This window comes from Pleurodeles waltl, chromosome 1_2, assembly GCF_031143425.1.
Source record: "Pleurodeles waltl isolate 20211129_DDA chromosome 1_2, aPleWal1.hap1.20221129, whole genome shotgun sequence".
NCBI classification, from domain to species: domain Eukaryota; kingdom Metazoa; phylum Chordata; class Amphibia; order Caudata; family Salamandridae; genus Pleurodeles; species Pleurodeles waltl.
The window spans coordinates 982,629,141-982,652,894 of NC_090437.1; the positions used below are offsets into that span (position 1 = coordinate 982,629,141).

Genomic DNA, 23,754 nt, shown 5'->3' on the forward strand with positions numbered 1-23,754 from the left:
GATGGCATATGCGGGCTCTGCAGTGGGACCTGAAGTTCCAGTGGGCGCAGCATCAGGGGAATCTCTCAGACATGGTCTAGATCTCGGAGTGGACTGCGAAAGACCTGCAGTGGTGGCTTTCGAATCCGCATTGGGTCCATGGCAGATCCCTCTCCCTTCCCCAACCAGATCTATAGTGACAGATGCGTCACTTCTGGGTTGGAGCGGCCACATGGGAGAGGCGGAGATCAGAGGCCCCTGGTCTCCGGCGGAAACTGAGCTCCATATCAATCTTCTGGAGCGCCGGGCGACCAGGCTTGTGTTGAAAGCATTTCTTCCCTCTCTCTAAGGAAAAGTAGTGTAGGTGTTCACAGATAGTACTACCGCCATGTGGTACTGCAACAAACGTGGCGGAGTAGGGTCCTGGACCCTTTGCCAGGAGGCACTATGCCTCTGGACATTGTTGGAATATCAGGGCATTACCCCGGTGGTTCAACATCTGGCGGGTTCTCAACGCCAGAGCAGAAGAACTCAGCCGTCAATGCACAGCCAATCAGGAATGGCGTCTCCATCTGGAGGTGGCATAAGGTCTCTTTCAGCAGTGGGGAGAGCCCTGGTCAGATCTGTTCGCCTCTGCAGAGAAAGCGCAGTGTCAGCTGTTTTTCACATTTGAATTTCCAAGGCAGCACTCACTCGGAGACGCTTTTCTTGAGTGGAACTCCAGCCTCCTTTACGCCGTTCCGCTTATACCACTTCTGCCCAGAGTTCTCAAGAAGATCAGGAATGACCGGGCCCAAGTTATCTTGGTGGCTCCGGACTGGACAAAGAGAGTCTGGTATCCAGAGCTATTGAGCATGTCCATCGATCCTCCACTCAGATTGCCTCTTCAGGCGGATCTTCTGTCACAGCAACAGGGGACGGTTCTTCACCCAAACCTGTCCAACCTCTGCCTTCATGCTTGGAGATTTAGCGGCGCCAGTTGGCGACTTATGATCTTCCACCCGAAGTCTGCGATGTTATCTTGGCAGCGAGGCATCCCTCCTCCAAAACTGTATACGCCTGTCGTTGGAATAAATTTGTGGCATGGTGCACCAACAAATCTGTTGATCACCTCTGTCCCCCTCTATCCGGGGTTCTTCTGTTCATTCTTTCTTTGGCCCAGCAAGGCTCTGCTTTGGGCACCCTTAAAGGGTACTTATCTGTCATTTCGGCCTTCCTTAGGTTACCTGATCAGCTCTCACTTTTTAAATCTCCTATTGTGAGTAGATTCCTAAAAGGCCTCACCCATTTATTTCCTCCCACTCCATTTATCATGCCTCAGTGGGACCTAAATCTTGTCCTTTCTTACTTAATGTGTATTCCCTTTGAGCCGATGCACAATTGTCCCTTACAGCTCCTCATCTTCAAAACTGTCTTTTTTGTTGCCATCACCTCTGCTTGCAGGGTGAGTGAGCTTCAAGCCATTTCGTGTAAACCTCCATACTTGTCTGTGTAGCCTGACAGTGGTGTTGCGCACCAAAGCTTCCTTTCTTCCAAAGGTGGTTAAGCCTTTTCATGTAGGCCAGTCCATCACCCTGCCTACTTTCTACACACCCCCACATCCTTCTCATGAGGAGGAGAGACTCCACTGTCTGGACCCAAAAAGAGTGTTGGCGTTCTATCTTAATCGCACTAAACATTTCCGGGTGAACAATCAACTCTTTGTCGGGTATGTGGATGAGAAAAAAGGGAAGGCAGTGCAAAAACGTACCATCTCTCGATGGGTACTTCTTTGCATCAAAATGTGCTACACTTTGGCTAAAAAGCAACCCCCTGAGGGCTTGCGTGCTCATTCCACCAGAGCAACTGCCGCTTCCACTGCGTTAGCACGCAGAGTTCCTGCCCAGGATATCTGCCAGGCAGCTACATGGGCATCCCTGCACACATTTGCTAAACACTACTGCCTGGACAGTCAGGTCTGTCGGGACGGCTACTTTGGTCGTTCGGTCCTGCAGGACTTCCTAGTATGATCTTGGTTCGCAGCCCACTTCAGAGGATGGCATTTCTTGGGTATCTATTCTAAGGTAGGGAATCTGCAACTAGAAGTCTCTATCAGATGTACAAGTTACTTACCTTCGGTAACAAAATATCTGGTAGAGACATTTTCTAGTTGCAGATTCCTTACCGCCCACCCATCATTCTAGGGACAGGAATTCCCCCGTCAGGTCCATAGCTCGGGCGCACCAATTGGTGCTCTTAGCGGCTCTGCGCTTTGGCGTGGAAAGTCGTTAAAAGAAACTGATGTCACTGCGCGAAGGCGGCGTCTATGTACTACTCCCGACGTCATTACGGCGACTACGATGCCAATGACGCCCGCGGAGTCGACTGACGCCACCTACCGACACGCAAGAGTATTGCTTGAAGAAAAATCTCCAGATCCAGTCTGACGCCTGGGGGAAATTCTAAGGTAGGGAATATGCAACTAGAAAATGTCTCTACCAGATATTTCGTTACCGAAGGTAAGTAACTTGTATATCACTGTCCATTTTCCCTCTTAGAAGCCAGCTATCCTAACCACATGGTGACTGTCTTTCTCTTGGACCCTGTGCAGTGCCCAGTTGGCTTTCAGCTATGTTTGTGCTATGCAGGTTCCATATACCTACATGCAAATATAGAACCTTAAAAGAAAAGCTTCCATGGGATAGATAAATGTATTTTGGACAATGCATTGAGGAATTTCAACTAGAAGAAATCAACAGGTTACACTTTATACAGATTCATCACTTGATCACGCACCCAAAGGACAAAGCAGTGAGTATATGAGAACGCACACCAACAGAAAAATTAATTGTGACATGTATGTTTGAGGACCTTTTTTCCACTCTACAAGCTGAATAATGCACATGCTAGAGGCAAACATCGAGTTTAATAAAATAATAAGGAAAACAGCTAGGATGAATAATAGCTCAAAGTGAATAGGGAGCATCTAAGAGACCTCATTTGTACATGCAACACAAAATGCAATGTACGGTTGTGGTCAATTGGTTCATCAAATGAGTAAGAGTAGCAAACATACAGTGCTTCATAGCCTAGCTTATAATCATTTTAATCCACCATCATGTGATGATAATCTGAATTTTGTCTACATGAGCATAAAGTGTAGCCTAACGAGCTAAGATTTCAAGTGGCATTACCTTGAAAGAGCAGGGCTAAATGACTGGTCCCGAAGCACACTGTGAGAGAATTCTTATAAGGCATAGATGACCGGAGGGATTGACACTCTGGGAGTAGCCTGATAAAGTGGTAATCCAGGCTAGATCTGAGTCACAGGTGTTCCTTATATAGAGCCTGTATATAAAACTGTAATGGTCCAAGAAATCCATTGTGAGATGTTGGACTCTTAGTATCCTGGATGCCACCAAAATTACTCTGCATCAGCCATGTTTCAAGCAGCCAGAAAGAGAAAGTTTGGCAGTAGTTGATTTTTTTCATGTTTGCATCATTTCTCCTTTAACTTGGTCTCCCATTCTCGATCTGAGGTTATTCTTTAGTAATTAGTTTCATTTGCTTCTGATATTTTTTAGATATATTGTTGCATTACACGTTGAAGTTTTCTCAAAACACTGATATTGTACTGCTACCAACAGAGTAATCATTTTATGCCACAAATAAATAAAGTGCTTGCTTTGTAGGATGGTGGATCATCTATAAAAGATGAACAGTTAAGCTCCACTAGTGAAGATACTGGATCGTATATTACACAAGAACAGCATGAACCTCTAGTGTGTCAGGAACCCGTAGAAGAGGAAGAAATTTCAGAATTACCTGAAGTAACTTGTCCGGGAAGCTCACCTGAATCTGTGGGTGAAGAGGATGTAACGCTTGCGTTGAAAGAGCTAGATGAAAGGTGTGAAGAAGAAGAAGCAGATTTTTCTGGTTTGTCTAGGTAAGCATTGAAATGGGCTCTCACTGGTAACTGAATCTTACCAAATATTGTATGATATAACCCCAGCAAGATATTTTTTTCCACTGCTGAGCAGGGTGCTTAGTTTAGGAAATTGAATGAAAACAGATTAAATCAGATTGTTTGTAGGAGTGCTAACCAGTTGCGTATTTATGCTCTGCTTCAAATTCTGGTACTTATAATTTTCTCTAGAAGATGAAAGCTATTTTACTTTGAATGTTCCCTTTTTCAGCAATTGTCCTGTGACCTAGGCACTCACTGAGAATCTTCATTCTGGAAAAATATTATGGAGTGACAAAAACATCCTCACTTTGCATTTGATTATCTATTCATTTTTTATTTAATTAACCAGTTGATGGATAAATAGCATACAAAGTGTTTTTGTAATGTCTCTGTAAGTACTTTCTGATACCCAAGCGTGAGCCATAAGAGTAACCTGGTATTTACCTTGTGTCAATAGGTAACCATCAAGGGAGTACCTTCGCCCTTTAATTATCCAGCGTTCCTTTCACACATCACTAAATCCACATATCCATCTAACCATAATTTTCACCCATCCATCTTTTCACTTTTCCCTATCTTTGCATTCCTCATCCATCCACCCCTTAACCATTTGACCCTTCTGGTCTTTCATCCAGCCTCTCACCTTCCATCTATCAATCTTTTTACCCTTCCATCATACTGAAGGAAGCTGGCTTTTTATGTAGTGTGCCATTGTTGGGTGGGGGGGGTACACAATGCAAAAAGTCCACACGGCCCTTATTTGGCTTACAGGACTTACTTTAATAATTCCAAGTGCTCTATTAGTGGTAGTGTTGTCGAGCAGCTTAGGCATATTAGAGGGGAGTGTTAAGCATTTGTTGAACACACAGTCAATCAGTGGTGCATACTGAAAAATAAATCGGAAACCAATTTATATAAATAACACCAATTTGTATATATTTTAAGACACTAAGATCAGTGATATCAGGTAAGTACTTTCAAAGGTATAGATTTTTGTAGAAATTGAAAAATATAGTCAAATAACTCTTTCGAGGTATGAGCCTCGATCGTACTGATGCTATACTATGGTAGATACATACACCGCATAGATATACTTGAAAAGGTTTTTGGGCGACTGTCTTCTAGGACTTAAGTTGCGTAGGAGCTAAGGTCCAAGAACCCATCAGGAGTTCAGTTTTACCTGCCCTGGTGTGTCCAGGTGCAGAGGTGCTGGTCACATTGGTAGCCTTGAATGCTACACATTAAAGTCTATGCAAGAAGCGCCTGCAAAAGAAAGACTGCAACGGGGGATTTGGGACCGGTCCGGCAGAACTCAAAGGAGGTCTTGGCTCTTGAGGGTCTCTGGAGCACAGGGACACAGTTGGTATATGTGAACCTGGGTTGTGGGGGCTCAGGTGCAGAGGTGTTTTGTCCTGCTGGTCGCTGTAATTAGAGGCTCTCACTTTGCTTTGGTGACCTGGAGAGGGAGAAAAAACAGGGCAGCATGGCCATTCTTGACGAAGGCCTCGTGGATCCTGAAGTCCATTGATGGCAGGTCAATATCAGTGGTGTCCAGACTGAACACGCAATAATCTTTGGTAGATGCAAGGGCTCCGGTACTCAGGATGTTGGTGCTGAGAGGCTTCTGGAGAGGGCAGCGTCTCAAGACTTTGCGAAAGCGACTGGCTGGCCTACTGAATTCACAACAACCTCTTCCTGGCGTGTTGCTCCCTTGGTGGGCCTGATGGCCAACAAGACGAAGTACCAGGTTGGTGCTGTCGGTGCCTGCAGATGCGGGGGATGGCTTCTCCACCCCAAGGGAGATGCTGTATGATTGTGGGGGGGGGACAGTCCTCCAAGGGTTTGAGAAGACTGTTCAGCTTTTGGACAAGTCAGTCTTCATAATTGTTGCTGTGCAAGCAGCCAGGCGGTGTTTGTTGTCAATCTTGGTGCAGGACTTTCTCTTCTTTGTCCTTCCTTCAGTTCCCAATACACAAAGCTGAATTCCTGGTGTCAGGGGAACCCCTAAATACTGATTTTAGGGGTGTGAAAGGGAGTGTAGGGTAGTAGCCAATGGGCTACTTACCCGTGGGGTGACTACACCCCGCTATATGATCACTTTCTGTGAAGAGTGTGCATATTCCTGACCCAGAGTTCCTCGTTTAACCAGAAACAAAATGGTGACCCCTTCCTTGGCTGTGTACTTCAGTTAGCCCACCTTTGGGGTGTGTCTACCCTAGAAGTGTAACATGCTTCCTGAATATCTAATTTCCTGCGTGCTCTGGTGCCAGATGGGCCTCTGGTCAGGTGATGACGTTCCCTAGGTCTGAGGGGAAGCCAGGTTTGCATATCAAAAGCGACAGGGGCTTTGAAGCCCCTGGCCCTGATATGCTAAATCGCTAGCCATCCTGCTGGAGGTGTGATGTCCTTCCTCCAGGGCATGCATTGTTTCTGGCCTACGAGAGCATGAGCTTTCACCTGCAGGGGGTCAGAAACTCGTCTGTGGTGGCAGGCTGGTCTATACCAGTCAGCCAGCACACTAAGGAACTGAAAGGTTTTCAGGGGGCATCTCTAAGGTGCCATCTGGGTGCATGTTATAAAAAATCTGATACTGACATTAGTACAAACTTATTAAGACGAGGTGTTTGATACCTAACACCAGTATTTTCAGCGAAGCCATCAAGTAGCTGGGCAACTCGTAGTGCCCTGTACATGTCCTCAAAATGGCTTCCTGAATGCTTGCAGTGTCTAACAATGGAACTAGGCATCACAGGGTTACATCTGCTCATGTAGATGTGCTCTCACGTAATATATTGCACCCTGTCCTAGGGCTCCAAGGCCTGCTGTAGGGGTGACTTACATATGTTCGGTGTCATGGAACTGGGCATTTCACACATGGTGTGTGAAATGTCGTATTTTCACAGAGGTGGCACCATTTCACGCATTCTGCAATGGCAGTCTGGATCCTTCAGGATAGCATAGTGCCGGCTGCATCCCTTATGGGGCCCTCTTTAGTACCTGTAGGGGGCGGGTTCTGGTTGCAGCAGCCCCATCCCCCCCCCCTGACACACTTTTTGCCTGGTATCCAGATGCACCTTCAAGTGAAGTGCACTGGGTTCCTGGTAACCAGGCCCCCAGTGCCAGTGTCACTTCCCTAAAACTAGACACCTGGTCACTTGATCTCAAAGTGACCAGGCCCTTCAGCCCCTATAAGTCCCTAGTAAATTGTACCACTGGTTCCTATGGCATGGGCAGTAAAGAGGCCCCCTCAGAGTTGCACTACAACGTGTCACTCTGTAGACCCAGCACCCACCTTATGCAGACTGCCATTGCAGGCTGCGTGAAAAGGTGCTCTCAAAATTGAAAATACGACATGGCACACAGCCTGTGTGCATGTTCCCTAAACACTGCATGCAATATATGTAAGTCACCCCTCTAGCAGGCCTTCCAGCCCTTAGGCAGGGTGGATTAAATTACCTGTGAAGGCATACCTGTATGAGTAGATATGCCCCTTGTAGGAAAATGCCACTGTTAGCATGGTTACCCCTAACCTTTTGCCTTTTGTTGATGCCAGCTTTGATTGAAAGTGTGTTGGGGCCCTGCTAACGAGGCCCCAGCACCAGGTTTTTTTCCCTAAAACTGTACCTTTGTCTCCACAATTGGCACAGCCCTGGCACACAGATAAGTCCCTTGTAAAAGGTACCCCTGGTACCAAGGGCCCTGTGGCCAGGGAAGGTATCTAAGGGCTGCAGCATGTATTATGCCAACCTGGGGACCCCTCACTCAGCACATGCACACTGGCTCACAGCTTGTGTGTGCTGGTGGCGAGAAAAAGACTAAGTCGACACGGCACTCCCCTCAGAGTGCCATGCCCACAACCCACTGCCTGTGGCATAGGTAAGTCACCCCTCTAGCAGGCCTTACAGCCCTAAGGCAGGGTTTGCTATACCACAGGTGAGCCAATTCTTAGGCATTGTAAGTGCAGGGTAGCCATATAGAGTATATCGTCTGGGAGTTTATCAAACATGAACTCCACAGTTCCATAATGGCTAGACTAAATACTGGGAAGTTTGGTATCAAACTTCTCAGCACAATAAATCCACAATGATGCCAGTGTGGGATTTATTGAGTAATGCACACAGAGGGCATCTCAGAGATGCCCCCTGCATGCCAGCCCAACTGCTCGTGCTAGGCTGATCTGTCTGCCAGCCTTCCACTTCCAGACCTGTTTCTGGCCACATGGGGTGAGTGACTTTGTGCACTCTGTGACCAGGAACAGAGCCTGTCCTGGGTGGAGGTGCTTCACACCTCCCCCTGCAGGAAGTATAACACCTGGCGGTGAGCCTCAAAGGCTCAAGCCTGGTGCTACAACGCCCCAGGGGACTCCAGCTAGTGGAGATGCCCGCCCCCCGGACACGGCCCCACTTTTGGCGGCAAGGCCGGAGGAGATAATGAGAAAAACAAGGAGTCGTCACTGGCCAGTCAGGACAACCCCCAAGGTGTCCTGAGCTGAGGTGACTCTGACTTTTAGAAATCCTCCATCTTGCAGATGGAGGATTCCCCCAATAGGATTAGGGATGTGCCCCCCTCCCCTCAGGGAGGAGGCACAAAGAGGGTGTAGCCACTCTTAGGGCTAGTAGCCATTGGCTACTAAACCCCCTGACCTAAACACACCCATAAATTGAGTATTTAGGGGCTCCCAGAACCTAGCAAGATAGATTCCTGCAGCCTAAGACGAAGAAGGACTGCTGACCTGAAAGCCCTGCAGAGAAGACAGAGACACCAACTGCTTTGGCCCCAGCTCTACCGGCCTGTCTTCCCACTTCAAGAAAAACTGCAACAGCGACGCGTTCCACAGGGTCCAGCGACCTCTGAAGCCTCAGAGGACTACCCTGAATCTAAAAGGTCCAAGAACTCCCGAGGACAGCGGCTCTGCTCCAAAGAAGAAACATCTTTGCAACAAAGAAGCAACTTTTAAAGACAACACGTTTCCCGCCGGAAGCGTGAGACTTTGCACTCTGCACCAGACGCCCCCTGCTCGACCTGCGGAGAAACAACACTACAGGGAGGACTCCCCGGTGACTGCGACCCTGAGTGTAGCCAGAGTTGACCCCCCCTGGACACCCCCCCCCCCCCAGCGACGCCTGCAGAGGGAATCAAGAGGCTCCCCCTGACCGCGACTGTCTGCTTCTAAGAACCCAACGCCTGGTAAGGACACTGCACCCCCAGCCCCTGAAGGATCCGACCACCAGTGCAGAAGTGACCCCCAGGTGGTCCTCTCCCTTGCCCAGGTGGTGGCTACCCCGAGGAGCCCTACCCTTGCCTGTCTGCTTCGCTGAAGAAACCCCTGGGTCTCCCATTGAACTCCATTGCAAACCCGCCACCTGTTTGCACTCTGCGCCCGGCTGCCCCCGTGCCGCTGAGGGTGTACCTTTTGTGCTGACTTGTGTCCCCCCCCCTCCCCCCCCCCCCCCCCCCCCCCCCCCCCCCATACAAAACCCCCCTGGTCTGCCCTCCGAAGACGCGGATGCTTACCTGCTGGCAGACTGGAACCAGGGCACCCCCTTCTCCATTGAAGCCTATGTGTTTTGGGTACCACTTTGACCTCTGCACCTGACCGGCCCTGAGCCGCTGGTGTGGTAACTTTGGGGTTGCCCTGAACCCCCAACGGTGGGCTACCTTGGACCCAACCTTGAACCCTGTAGGTGGTTTACTTACCTGCAGAACTAACAAACACTTACCTCCCCCAGGAACTGTTGAAAATTGCACTGTCCAGTTTTAAAATAGCTTATTGCCATTTGTGTGAAAACTGTAAATTGCTATTTTGTTAATTCAAAGTTCCTAAGTGAAATACCTTCCATTTAAAGTATTGTTTGTAAAGCTTGAACCTGTGGTTCTTAAAATAAACTAAGAAAATATATTTTTCTATATAAAAACCTATTGGCCTGGAATTGTCTTTGAGTGTGTGTTCCTCATTTATTGCCTGTGTGTGTACAACAAATGCTTAACACTAACCTCTGATAAGCCTACTGCTCGACCACACTACCACAAAATAGAGCATTAGAATTATCTCTTTTTGCCACTATCTTACCTCTAAGGGGAACCCTAGGACTCTGTGCATGCTATTTCTTACTTTGAAATAGTACATACAGAGCCAACTTCCTTCAATATTCCTTCTGGGTTTAAACCCTGTGGGTCCTATGCCTGACAAATATCTGTTGCGGACCCCCATTCGTTGTGTTTGTGGTGTTTGGGTTCTCATCACGATAAAAACGACTGCAACGCCTGCCATCACCTGAAGCCCTATTCCTTGAGAGAGCGTTGTATGAAGCTCCTGGTGGCGTGGGCAGACAAGTCGTCTTCCTGGCGGTGGCGGAGTCGGTCTTACTAACAGTCCCGGGAGCATTACAGAAGTCATTAACATATAGTTCTGTCGATGTCCAGTGGCCCATCGGCGTCTCCAAGTAAGTCTTCCCAGATGCCGTCACGCCCTTTGGCATCACCGACCCCCGTGCTCTCCTCCAGTGGAGTCTGTGCTCGAGTCGACCCCTTCCCTTGTGCTGTATCCCAACACCAGGGCGACTCTGGCCCAAATGCAGGAATACTACTTGTCCCTGCATTCCATCTTTCAGTCCTCCTCTCCCTCTGGAGCGCCTTCGGGCCCTAAGGAGGTGGCGAGTGCTCTGAGGGGGGTCTTCGACAGCGGTTTCGACCTCTGTACCTATTCAGCCTCTCGACTCCAGAGTTGGATCGGCACCAGTGCACCTTCTCTTGCGACCTCTGTCTGATCTTGTTGCCTCAACGCCTCTCACTGTGCTGTTGGCCCAATTGACTCCACTCAACACTCATATTCTGATTTCCCCAGGGTCGGACGACGACGCTTCTGCGGAAGCTTCCCCCACTCGATGTAGGCCCGACGCTAGGAGCTGCGCCATTCGAATTGGATGGGGTTTCTGTGCTGGATCCACCTTCTAAGCCTTCTGCACATCCTCAGGCTTCTTTTATGGGTCCCCTTCCAGGTTCATTCTCTGCTTGACTTAGCCACTGCAAATGGCCTGGACTCCTCGGCGGCGTCCAGCATACTCTCGTCCATTGGATTGGCAATAGAAGCCAGTACTGCCTTTGCAGACATGTTAAGGCGTGTGGCTGCTGTTTGGAACTGCAACTTTCAATGGTGCAATTATGTACAGACCTGTTATTGGATTTTCATCCGGATCAGTTTTCCACTGAACCCCTTCTGCCTTATTGCAAAGGTCTTCACGACATCCTTCTTGGTGTCTGGAACCAGCCTGTCTCTGGTCCTCCTGTGGACTGCTCTATATCGCATAGGCACTGGCTGGCACAAGAGGATCCCTTATAACTTCGGTGCCACCCCACGCTGTGAAGTTTTGTGGTGCAAACTGCTTTGGGCATTCCTGACGTGGCGCAGATTTCTCCTGCCCTGCCGCATCTGGAGGCCAGACAGCTGGACGCTGCTGGCAGGCATATGTTCGCTTCCTCTAGTGCTGCCCTATGCTCCACTAACACCTCCTGTGTGTTGGCCCTCTTTTCACATGCTCTGTGGGACTCCGTGGAGCGTTTATTGCCATCTCTCCCTGAGGATGCTCGTACTCTCCCGATGCCTTTGTTCAGAGATGGTCAGTAGCCTGCTCGGATCACGGTTCGCACTGGCATATGGATACTACTGATTCCGTGGGTCGGCTCATGGCTGCGTCTGTTGCCATACGTCGCAGGGCTTGGTTGTCTCCTTATAATTTTTCAGCTCCTGTGTCTGGATGTTCTCCTTGGTATGTCAATTGATAGCAAGTTTCTTTTTGGTGCGCATGTAGATTCTCTGTTTTTGGGATTCTCATGGTGGGAACTGATGTACCATCCTCTTCAGGATCCACTCTCTTACTCCATTGCAAGTCTTTGATTTGCCAAGTTCCTACCAGTTGTGGGTTCTGTTTTGTACCCACCCATTCCTCTTATGTGTTTCTTGCACTTATGGCAGCCCTTTGGTTCTGGTTCGCTCCAGAGTATACTCCTATTCTTAGATGACGCTCTAATCCATGTTGGGGATTTTTGCACTTGCTCCACACCCTTTTAAGGATGGGTGGACTAGTAATTCAAACCATGTGCTCCGAATGCTTTCGACAAGGGTTCAAACACCACCCTTTCAGAATCATTTACATTTTGGCGGTGTATCGCCATGTAGAGCAGCAGCTCTACTTCTAACGCATGGCCATGAGCCCTACTTATCATGTGACCATCACCTCCGCCAAATCTTGGTCTTTTATACCACGTACTGTGGTTCTCTTTTTGTTGTGCTTTCTGACATTTGCTTCTTCCTTAGTTTCCCCCTTGGCAGATCGACTATCGTCTCTTTTGGTCAGAGATTGGGTTTGACATTTGCTCTTTTGAGCTTTTTGGGGTAAGCTATTTGCTACATTTTCCTCTTTCTCAACCAGTAAGAATATGTTCATGTACTCCTCCGGGAGCCACTTCTTTCTTAACTTGTTTTAGGATTACTGCCATTGGCGCTATCTTCCTACTCTTCTTCTGTGGAAGGGTTTTTCCCCATCTTTTCTACAGGTTCTATATTAGACCTTGTCCTTCTCTGCTTGCAGGCCCATGTTGGTTACCACCATGTCTTGGGGGCTGTCGGTAGTCCCTTAACTTGTGTTTATTTTTTCACAAAAAAACAAATTTTTCTTTTTTTTTTTTTTTTTAAAGAGGAATGGTACTATCCACCAGAAGGTCACCCTTCCTCATTTCCATTTGTTCCCTTTCGGTTCATACCTGGCTATATCAATCTGTCTTTTTCCTTTTGGTACATTTCTGGGGCTTGTAGTTTCCCAGTGGTGTTTTACTCACGGTTTATTTCTTTCACCCAGGATATTGTGTGTTCTATTGCAGTACTACCTCTTCCAGAGGCTGTGCCTTTTTTTTTTCTTGACTATACAAGGAAAACCATTTGTCCTTTTGTCTGTTACTCTAGCGCCATGCTTTAACATTCTGTCACTCCAGCAGGAGCGGTATGGTATTGGTTACAACCCTGGGTTATGCAGGCTTTCCTACAGTTTTCTCTGACTTCCTCCTTTCTTTCATTTCCCAATGTGATCGCTTCGGATGTGTGCTATCTCTTTATTACCGGTGTCTATATTGCTGCCAATGTCACTGGTTGGTTGGATTTTGTCAGGTCAGTTGGCTTCCCTTCTGTGCACACCTTTGGGGGTTGTTCCGTCCACATGTCTCTTGCCTGCCTGTTCACCTATTTACAGACACAGTTTCCTACAGTTCCTTCCCGGGCATTACATCTTTTATGGCTCATGGGTGGTACTGTCTTTCTTCTATGCACAAGGTGTTTTCCTTTTATACCTTCCATATTTTTCAGTTTCCTTGGTTTCGAGTCAATGTCTCAACCTCCAGTTGTTCTTACCCTCTGGATTTTCCATACCGGCATGGCCCCACGGTCATACTCCCTCTCTTAGTGGTGAGGCTCTATTCTGAGTCTGTGTCTGACATGTCTCCATTTTCCTTGTTACTTTCATGCCCTGGTCTTCCTCTCTGATTGCTATGGCTGGTCCAATTCCTCTTCCATGGATTACATTGCTTGCGTCTTTATTCTGTTCTGTGCTGCACAGTTCTGTCGGCCCCCTTTTGAGCGGATGATTATTACGCCTTCCATTCTCATGCATGGCCGCATTTGTTGCCTCCTCATGGCTGTTTTTGTTGACAGGGTTCCCTTCTTCCCCTTCATATCTCAAGGTCATTCTTTGTATTGTGTACACACAGGACGCCTGTTTCTTTTACCCTATGTTTTTCCATTTCCACTTCAAGGGTTCCATCTTTAGCCTTTCTATAACGCCCTGCGTTGTTATTGTGTACGTAAACTGCACTTTTTACGTGGGCCCTTTTTGGTACCTTCAACTCTAATAACCCATTGGGTTCTGGAGCTATTTTTTCCCTGTTTTTCTGGGGCACCCATTACTGCTTGTCTTGATACACATTTTGGTCTCTCTGACTTCTTCTCAGTCTATTCTTTTCACGTTCTCTTTCACATGTTTTTGGTGTCTATCTCTTGAGGTCCATTGGCCATGTTTACCCTTTTCTATTATGCCGCTGTTTATTAGTGGCTCTGACTGCCCCATTTGTTGGGGTGGCTGCCACGTTCCCTGTGGGGACTTTCCTTTCCAGTCCTGACCCTGCATATCCTGTATAACTATGCCGGTCATTTTGTCGTGTAGGTAACTTATGTTATCTTCTCGCCATGTCTGTCTCGTGCATGGTTATTTCCTCTTCGTTGCTAGGTTGTTCTTTGCAAGACTAGTGAGATCGGTTCGCATACCTCTTCCTGGATTGAGATTGCTTGGGTATTTAATTCTAAGATATGGAATCTGCGGCTAGTTGTCTCCATCAGATGGACAAGTTACTTACCTTCGGTAACGCCTTATCTGGTAGAGACACAGACTAGCCGCAGATTCCTTACTGACCCACCCCTCCTCCGCGCTTGTGAACTGTGTACTCTTCAGTCTAGCTTGGGGTGATCCCGGCTGTTTTATTGTACATCTCACGACTTGTCCTTTCCTACCTGGTTGTCATGTACACTATTTCTCTGACAGTTTCTCTGTGGCTCTGCGTTGTTTTGCAGCTTCTAGTCACTGAAGAAGGGAATATATGGACTCTGCTGACGTCATGTCTGGGGACGACATCACTGCTGAGGAAAAAAAGTTCTGGATCCAGTCTGACGCCGGGGGGAGAATTCTAAGATAAGGAATCTGCATTTAGTCTGCGTCTCTACCAGATAAGGTGTTACCGAAGGTAAGTAACTTGTCCAGCAGGGCCGTGAGGGGTCGTGGATCCTCTGTCAAGAGGCTCTGCGTCTCAGGACATGGCTAGAACAGCATGGCATAATCCTGGTGGTTCAACACCTGGCAGGTTCGCTGAACGCCAGGGCAGACCAACTCAACCATTGATGCCTAGCGGATCACAAGTGGTGTCTCCACCTGGAGGTGGCACAAGGACTCTTTTTACAGTGGGGAGAGCTTTGGTTAGATCCGTTCACCTCCTCAGAGAACATACAATGTCAGCAGTATTGCACGTTGGAGTTTCCAAAGCAGGATTTGTTGGAGATGCTTTTTGTTGCGAATAAAGTTCAGGACTTCTGTACGCCTTTCCGCATATGCCACTTCTACCCAGTCGTCAAGAAGATCAAGAACGATCGGGCCCAAGTAATCGTAGTGGCTCTGGACTGGGCACAGAGTGTCTTGATTCCAGAGCTTCTGAAAATGTGCAGCGATCCTCCAATCAGGCTGCCCCTTCTGGAAGATCTTCTGTCACTGCAGCAGGGGAAGGTTCTCCTTCCAAACCTGTCAACTTCATCCATGGAGATTGAGCAGTGACAGTTGACAGCCTTTCACCTTCCTCCTGAAGTTTGAAAAGTTATTCTGCCAGCCAGCCGTCCCTCCACTAAGACGGTATACGCTGCATTTGGAATCATTTTGTAAATTATTGTACAGAAAGATCTCTCTGATAGAGACTTCTAGCTGCAGATTCCGTACCTTTGAATTCCCTGGCGTAAGCTTAGAATCTGGAATCTTTTTGCTGAGCAATACCCTGCGCACGCCGTCCGGTGGTGTAGTTCAGATCCGCGTGCGTCTTCCAGCTCCACGTGGCTTAGTCAGTGTCAATGGAGCCATTTGTGACGTCACGGTCGCCTATAAAGGCACCACCACGGTGCACGTACGTCATTTCTTTTCCTTCCGTGCCGGTTAAGCGCAGGTCTGGAATCGAGCTATCCTTTACCTTTTTTGGTAAGCCTGTTTTTGAAATTTTGTTGGAGAATTTTGTCGTCTGGGCAAGAATGACATCTAGGAATACTGTGTTAAAGCCTTGTGGTGTCTGTCATCGTGCCATATCGGTGACGGACTCCCATCAGGTATGTCTCTGGTGGCTCGACAGGGAGCACGACTCGAAGTCGTGCACTGACTGCCATTCCATGGCCCGAAAGCTCTCGAAGATTATCTATCCGCCTTACCTGCGTTCCTTCGGCCGCCTGATCAGCCTTCATTATTTAAATCACCTATTGTACATAGATTTCTCAAAGGGCTTGTACTTATGTTTCCCCCATGCCCTTTGTTATGCCTCAGTGGGACTTAAATCTAGTTCTCACATTTTTTGTGTGCTCCCTTTGAGCCCTTGCACAACTGTCCCTGCCGACTGCTCACGATCAAGACAGCCTTCTTAGTGGCAATAACATCTGCCAGGAAGGTGAGTGAGATGCTGACTCTCATCTAAGCCGCTGGATCTCACTATGTTCCTGGACAAGGAGGTATCTCCCATTAGTGAAGCTTAGGCAGTGTCTAGGAAGCCAGGGCTCTCTAGAGGTAACTGGATGAGCGGTCAAGTCTTATCCAGGAGACATACAAAGCTTATGTAATACCACAATCACACAGCACTTATACACACACAAAAAACACAGAGTTACAAAAATAAAGGTACTTTATTATAGTAACACAAATACTAGAATACTGAATAGGCAAACCCCCAACTGGAGGTAAGTAAAAACACTATTATATACACATTAGCAATAAGTAAATAGCATTGAAAGCTATAGGATTTTGTAAAAACAATAGCAAATAGTGAGGGTCCTAGGGGAGGGCCAAACCATATAAACAAAAAGTGGAATGTGAAAGGCAGTCCCCCACCCAAGGAAGTGGGATCGGTAGAGGGGAGCTGGAGGAACTAGGAACCCCAACAGGTGCATACCAGGGTGACCCCCCGTGACTAGGAGAGCAGAGGTAAGTACCTGGTTTTCCTCAAAACCAAGAGGAGGAATTTGGAAAAAGATTATGCAAGACCCAACCAAGACTGGAAGACCTCAGAGGTGGATTCTGGCAGAAGAAGGCCTATAAAGGAAGGAGATCAAGTCCAGTTCGAGCTTGGGTGTCTGGTTGTGGCAGGAGCCACTACTTACCCTTCTGTGGATGCAGGACCAGGTCGACGGTCGACGAAGAAGGTTAGCAGTGCAGCACAGGAACTGAAGAGGAGTATCAGAAGTGATGAGTGATGTCTCATGTCGGGGGTCGAGATGCAGTCAGTCAGTGGTGCTGGAAAACCACCAAAAAGCCTTGGCAAATGTAAGAGACGTAGAAGAAGGTTTGCAAGGCTGAAGAGGAGCAGCAAGTTCCAGGGGACCCGACCCAAGAAGGGGAGTCCGGGGTGACCCTCAGCAGCTGGGAGAGTCACAAGAAGAGGTAGCCCACACAGGCAACCCATGGGCAGTTGGCATGGGAGTCACAGTGAGGCCCACCCAGCACACCTGAAGAGGAGTCCCGCGTCACTGGAGCAGCAGGCAGGGGACTGTGTTTTGCAGGAATGCGTGCTGAAGATCCCTTGGAGGAGGAGCAAACAAGCCTTAGTAGCTGCAATAGTCATGGTGCACAGGGGTACTTTCCTGCAAGGAGAGGCAAGAGCTTACCATCTCCCAAGTTGGACAGCTGGTAGAGATGACCAAGGGGACTAATCCAGACGTTCACTTGTTATGCAGGATCCATGCAGTTTCAAAGGAGAGCAAATCCATGCGGCCGGTCGTTGTTACTGTCGTTACTGTCGTTACTGCAGATGCAGGGGAGTGACTCCTTCACTCCAAGGGAGATTCCTTCTTACTTCTTATGAAGGCTAAAGACTTCTCGCCCTCTAGGAAGCTAGGAAAGCGTTGCAGTTGCTGGAAGGAGCCGGAGAAACAATTGTTGCAGAGTGAAGTAGTCACTGAAGTTGCAGATTGTCGGTTCCTGGAGAGTGTAGTTGCAGCCCCAGTGGCCAGAAAATGAAGTAAACAATGCAGAGGAGTCCTCTTGGAATCTTGCACCTCAAATCGGGGGACCACCCAAGAGGGACCCCATCATAGCCCAAGAAGAGGGATTGGTCACCTAGCAGGGTCTCCTATCAGGAGGGGGCTGTGATGTGCTGTCACCTACCTGACCTGGCCACTCAGATAGTCCTAGGGGCCTCTCCCCACCTCTGATTCACGATGGCAGAATCAAGTAGCCACCTGTAGGAAGTCTGGGTGCCACCCTTTGGTGGTGATGGACAGGGAAGTGGTCACTCACCTTTCCTTTGTCCCTCTCTGTAGGAAGCTGGCTCTGTATATACTATCTCAAAGTGAGAGATAGTGTGCACAGGGGTTCCCCAAGAGGCTTGACAGAGGCAATAATAGATAATACTAATGTTCTATTTGTTGTAGTGTGGTCGAGCAGTTAGGCTTATCAGAGGGAAGTGTTAAGCGTAATAGGTTTTTATATAGAAAAATATTATTTTCTTGATTTATTTTAGAACCACAAGATTCAAATTGCAGATAAGTACATTAAATGTAAGGTACTTTGCATAGGTATAGTTAGGACTTTGAACCAAAGCAATAATGTACACAGTTTTTCATAAATGGCAATAAGCTATTTTAAAAGTGGACACAGTGCATAATTCAACAGTTCCTGAGGGAGGTAAGTACAGTTAGGTTAATGTGGTAGGTAAAGCACTTACAAGTTAAGTCTCCGGGGCAGATGTAGCACACCGTTATGGGTTCAAGTCAACCTCAAATACCCAGCACCAGCAACACAGGAACGGTCAGGTACAGAGGTCAGAGGAGCCAAAACAACATGGACGCCTATGGAGACAGGGGGTGCTACGGTTCCGGTCTGATGGCAGGTAAGTACCCGTGCACTTGGGAAGCAGACCAGGAGTGTTTAGTAGAGCACTGGGGGGGGTCCCAAGTAGGCACACAAAATACACCCTCAGCGGCACATGGGCGGCCGGGTGCAGTGGGCAAACAGGGCGTCAGGTTTGCAATAGACTTCAGTGGAGGGACTGTCACTCAGACGTTGCATGCAGGGCACGGGGGATTCTCGGACCAGCCACCGACTGGGCAAGGATGGGGGACGCCTGCTGGTCACTTCTGCACCGGGGGTCAGTTCTTCACGGGCCTGGGGGCTGCCGGTACAGTGCTTCTTCCAGGCGTCTAATTTCTTCATCCCAGGCAGTTGCGGTCAGGAGGGTCCTCAGGATTCCCTCTGCAGACGTCGTCATGGGGGTGCAGAGAAGTTAGCCCGGGGTGGACACATCGTCCGAGTTGCCTGGGGATCCGTCGTTGGTTTCTCTGGGCACAGGTGTCTGGTGCAGAGTAGTGGGGACTCTCACTTCTGGAGTGAGATGAGTCCCTTTAAAGATGGTTCCTTCTTGCTTGGTTGGACAGGTCCGCTGCCCACAGGAGTTCTTGATCCTTCTTAGGTGCAGGGTAGTCCTTTGAGTCGGCAGAGGTTGCTGGTCCCACAGCATGCGTTGCTGGTGCAGGTTCTCTGAAGTTGGAGACAGCCGGGTAGGGGAGGCACCAAAGCAGTTGTCGTCTTCCTCCTCTGCGGGGATTTTCAGCTAAGCAGTCCTTCTTTGTAGGTCGTAAGGAATCTGATTTCTTGGGTTCAGGGTCGCCCCCTGAATACTAAATTTAGGGATGTGTTAGGGCTGTTAGCAATGGCTACTGTCCTTGAGGGTGGTTACACCCTCCTTGTGCCCCCTCCCTTTGGGGACGGGGGCACATCCCTATTCCTGTTGGGCTAAATCCTCCAAAACAAGACAGAGGATTTTCTAAGGAGGAAGTCAATTTAGCTGTGGTCACCTTAGGGGTGGACCTAGCTGAGGGGGTGACTCCTCCTTGGTTGTCTCATTATCTCCCCAGACTTGCCGCCAAAAAAGTGCCTGTGTCTGGGGGGCGGGCATCTCCACTAGCTGGAGTGCTCTGGGGCTCTGTAACACCAGGCTTGAGCCTTCAAGGCTCACCGCCAGGTGTTACATTTCCTACAGGGGGGAGGTGTGAAGCACCTCCACCCCGGACAGGCTTCGTTTCTGACCACAGAGTGCACAAAGGCACTCACCCCATGTGGCCAGAAACGTGTCTGGAAGTGGCAGGCTGGCAGAGACCGGTCATCATAGCACTAGCAGTTGGGCTGGCAGCATGCAGGGGACATCTCTAAGATGCCCTCTGTGTTCATTTCTCAATAAATCCCACACTGGCATCAGTGTTGATTTATTGTGCTGAGGAGTTTGATACCAAACTTCCCAGTATTCAGTGTAGCCATTATGGAACTGTAGAGTTAGTGTTTGACAAACTACCAGACCATATACTCAGTATGGCTACCCTGCACTTACAATGTCTATGAATTGACTTAGACACTACAGGGGCGAAGTGCTCATGCAGCTATGCCCTCACCTGTGGTATAGTGCACCCTGCCTTAGGGCTGTAAGGCCTGCTAGAGGGGTGACTTACCTATGCCACAGGCAGTGGGTTGTGGGCATGGCACTCTGAGGAGGGTGCCATGTCGACTTAGTCTTTTTCTCCCCACCAGCACACACAAGCTGTGAGGCAGTGTGTATGTGCTGAGTGAGGGGTCCCCAGGGTGGCATAATAAATGCAGCAGCCCTTAGAGACCTTCCCTGGCCACAGGGCCCTTGGTACCAGGGGTACCTTTTACAAGGTACTTATCTGTGTGCGAGGGCTGTGCCAATTGTGGAGACAAAGGTACAGTTTTATGAAAATAACACTGGTGCTGGGGCCTGGTTAGCAGGGACCCAGCACGCTTTCAATCAAAGCTGGCATCAACAAATGCCAAAATGTTAGGGGGTAACCATGCCAACAGTGGCATTTTCCTACACTCTCCCACAGGCAGTCCTTTGTTCTGCCTTCCCGTGCCTAAGCTGGTCAAGCAGCAAGAGGGCAGAAACCTGTGTGAGGGGTGGCAGCAGCATGGGTTGCCTAGAAAACCCCAGAAGTCTGGTAGGAGCCCACAGAGTGCATTGAATCATGCATCCAATACTGGCAACTGTCGCGTAGGCTCTCATGATTCTAATGAGACTACAGGATTTGGGTGGCAGAATCACTTGCAATATGGGGGTCTAACCCACTACAGGTGACACCTGTTGGTCTAATCCGGGTTTTGCTCCCGCTAACTAGCAGTGCCTCATCTCTAATCCAGAGCAGGGATGATTGGGCAGCCGAGCGCATTACACAATTGATTCCTCAGGGAAATCGTGGTCACTCAGATCGCATCAGTTTCTCCCAGTTACACTAGTCTCCCATATACAAGGACAATCAGGCAGTATATGTTTCAACAAGGTTTTAATGAAGCAACTGCATCTTAGATAATAAAGCATGTACTGCAATAACTGGGTCGATGAAGCATGACAGGATTAAAATTGTGACAAGGAGAGTAAAGCATAAAAATAATGCTACCATATTGTCACTAGAATCATTAAAATAATTCCTACCTAGACTGTTAGAGTACAGCATGTTAAGCTCTAGTACTGCCCTTTAGGTTCCCCTGTGAAGACATCATCCCTCATACCTGAGCAAGAGGCCCATAGTCTACATAAGAAGCTGTAGTGAAGGGTTCAGTAATCAGCATACAGTCGTGGTCATCTGGCTAGAATCTCCCTCTAACGTACATGGGACAAAATAGTGTTTTTATAAGAAAACAGCTGATGTTCCAAGAAAGAATCTTTATATAAGAGGGTGTATGTTTCTGTGAACACTAGAGACAAAGCGTTACCATTATCAGCAACCTATCTTACTGCAGCCTTGAGAAAAGCACAGAGTGAAAGAAATGTCTTGTTTAAGAACGCAATGCTGACCTAGGCAAAGAACAGCTAGATAGAGAGAAATAAAACAAGACCGAATATGGTCCTATTGTTAAAATAATAAATGAAGCTGAATAAAATATATCTAGATGAAAGTGCACAGCGGCAGGCCTAGTTTGCTAAAATACCTTGTATGGAGCTATAACTAAACTGGCTACAAAACAGTATGTGTGTATGACTCAGACATGTTTGATACCAAACATGCCCAGGTTTGGAGTCAGCATCATGTAGCTGGACACAGGTATTGACCTGTGTCCAGTGCAAGGGTAAAATGGCTTCCCCGTACTTAAGAAGTCCAGTGTAATGGAGCTGGAGTTTGTGGGGCACCTCTGCCCATGCAGGGGTGCCCTCATACACAGGTACCTGTGTCGTGTAGGCTCTATCTTTCTAATGAGACTACTGGATTTGAGCAGCAGAATCACCTACGGTGTGGGGGGACTGAGTCTAACCCACGACAGGAGACACCTGTCGGCCTAATCTGGGTTTTGCTCTGGCTAACTAGCAGTGCCTCTTCTCTACCCAAGAGCAGGGATGATTGGGCAGCCGAGCGCATGACACAATTGACTCCTCAGGGAAATCGTGGTCACTCAAATCGCATCCGTTTCTCTCAGTTACATTAGGCTCATATATACAAGGACAAGCAGAGGCAATATATGTTTCAATAAGGTTTTAATGAAGCAACTGCATCTTAGATAACAAAACATGTACTGCAATAACCAGGATGATAAAATATGACAGGATTAAAACAGTGACAAGGAGAGTGAAGCATAAAAATAGCGCTACCATATTGTCACTAGAGTCAATAGACCCATTCCTACCTAGGTTACATTAGAGCACAGCATGTTAAGCTCTATTTCTGCCCTTTAGGTTCCCCTGGGAAAACATCATCCCCCATACCTAAGCAAAGGCCTGAAGTCTGCATAAGCAGCTGTAGGGAAGCATTCAGCATACAGTTGTGGTCATCTGGCTGGAATCTCCCTCTAATGTGTATGGGACAGTGAAGTGTTAATAATAAAATAAAACAGCTGATGTTCAGAGAAAATGTCCCTACGTAAGGATGTGTATGTTTCTATGAATACCAGAGACAAAGTGTTGCCACGTTTACCAGCAACTTATCTTACTGCAGCCTTGAGAAAAGCACAGAGTGAAAGAAATGTCTTGTTTAAGAGCGCAATGCTGGCCTAGGCAAAGAACAGCTAGATAGAGAGAAATAAAACAAGACCGCAAATGTGCCTATATTAAAATAATAAATGAAGCTGAATAAAATATATCTAGGTTGAAGTGCACAGCTGCAGGTCTGGTTTTGCTAAAATAACGTGCATGGAGCAATAACTAAAATGGCTACACAACACCTGCACCTAGCCCTCTAGGCTTGGAGGGCCTACCATAGGGGTGACTTACTGTAACCTGTAGTGAAAGGGTGCATGCACCCTTTCACGCAGGCTGCAATGGCAGCCCTGCAGATGCACTTTGCATGGGCTCCCAATGGGTGGCATAATACATGCTGCAGCCCATAGGGATCCCCTGGTATCCCAATGCACTGGGTACTATATACTAGGGACTTACATGTGGGCATCAGTATGCTAAATGTGTGGTGTAAGTTGTTCAAGTAAACAAGTTTGAAGGGAGGGAGCATAATCAATAGGGTCCTAGTTAGCATGATCTCAGTGAACACAGTCAAACACTGACAACAGGCCGAAAATGGGGGTAACTATGCCATTTCCTACAGCAAAGTCCTAAGCAACCAAATTGAGAGGGAGAGGGGACAATCACTGAGGTCCTGGTTAGCAGGATCCCATTGAAAACAGTCAAAACGTACTGACAGCAGGCAAAAAGTGGGGATAACCATGCCAAAAAGAGGGTACTTTCGTACAGTCTGGACCAGACTTCTTGGGTTCTGGGTGCCACCTATATACTCAATTTAGGGGCATTACAGGGAGTGCCAGGAGGCAGCTAATGGGTTGCCCACCTTTAGGTGACTACACACTCCGTATGACCACTTTTGTTGGAAAGTGGGCATACCTCTGACCTTAGCGGCCTAATTACTTCCAACCTAACTCCACTTCAGCTTGTCCACCTTAGGGATGGGACTGGCATGATGTGGGCACACCTCCTAATCTGACTAATTTTCATGCCTGTCTTGTCGCCAAAAGAGGGGGCAGGACAGCGGGGTTGGTCATCTCTGT

At 48.1% G+C, this 23,754-nt stretch overlaps 1 protein-coding gene across 12 annotated transcripts in view; it reads left to right on the forward strand.

The window, feature by feature from the left end:
• FRYL (FRY like transcription coactivator) overlaps window positions 1-23,754 on the forward strand; it is a 1,894,812-nt gene that overhangs the window by 1,676,638 nt on the left and 194,420 nt on the right. For all 12 annotated transcript variants that reach the window (XM_069201557.1, XM_069201569.1, XM_069201550.1 and 9 more), the window contains one exon: window positions 3,651-3,904. In XM_069201557.1, the coding sequence (XP_069057658.1) occupies window positions 3,651-3,904 (254 nt within the window). The remainder of the gene's footprint in view (window positions 1-3,650; window positions 3,905-23,754) is intronic.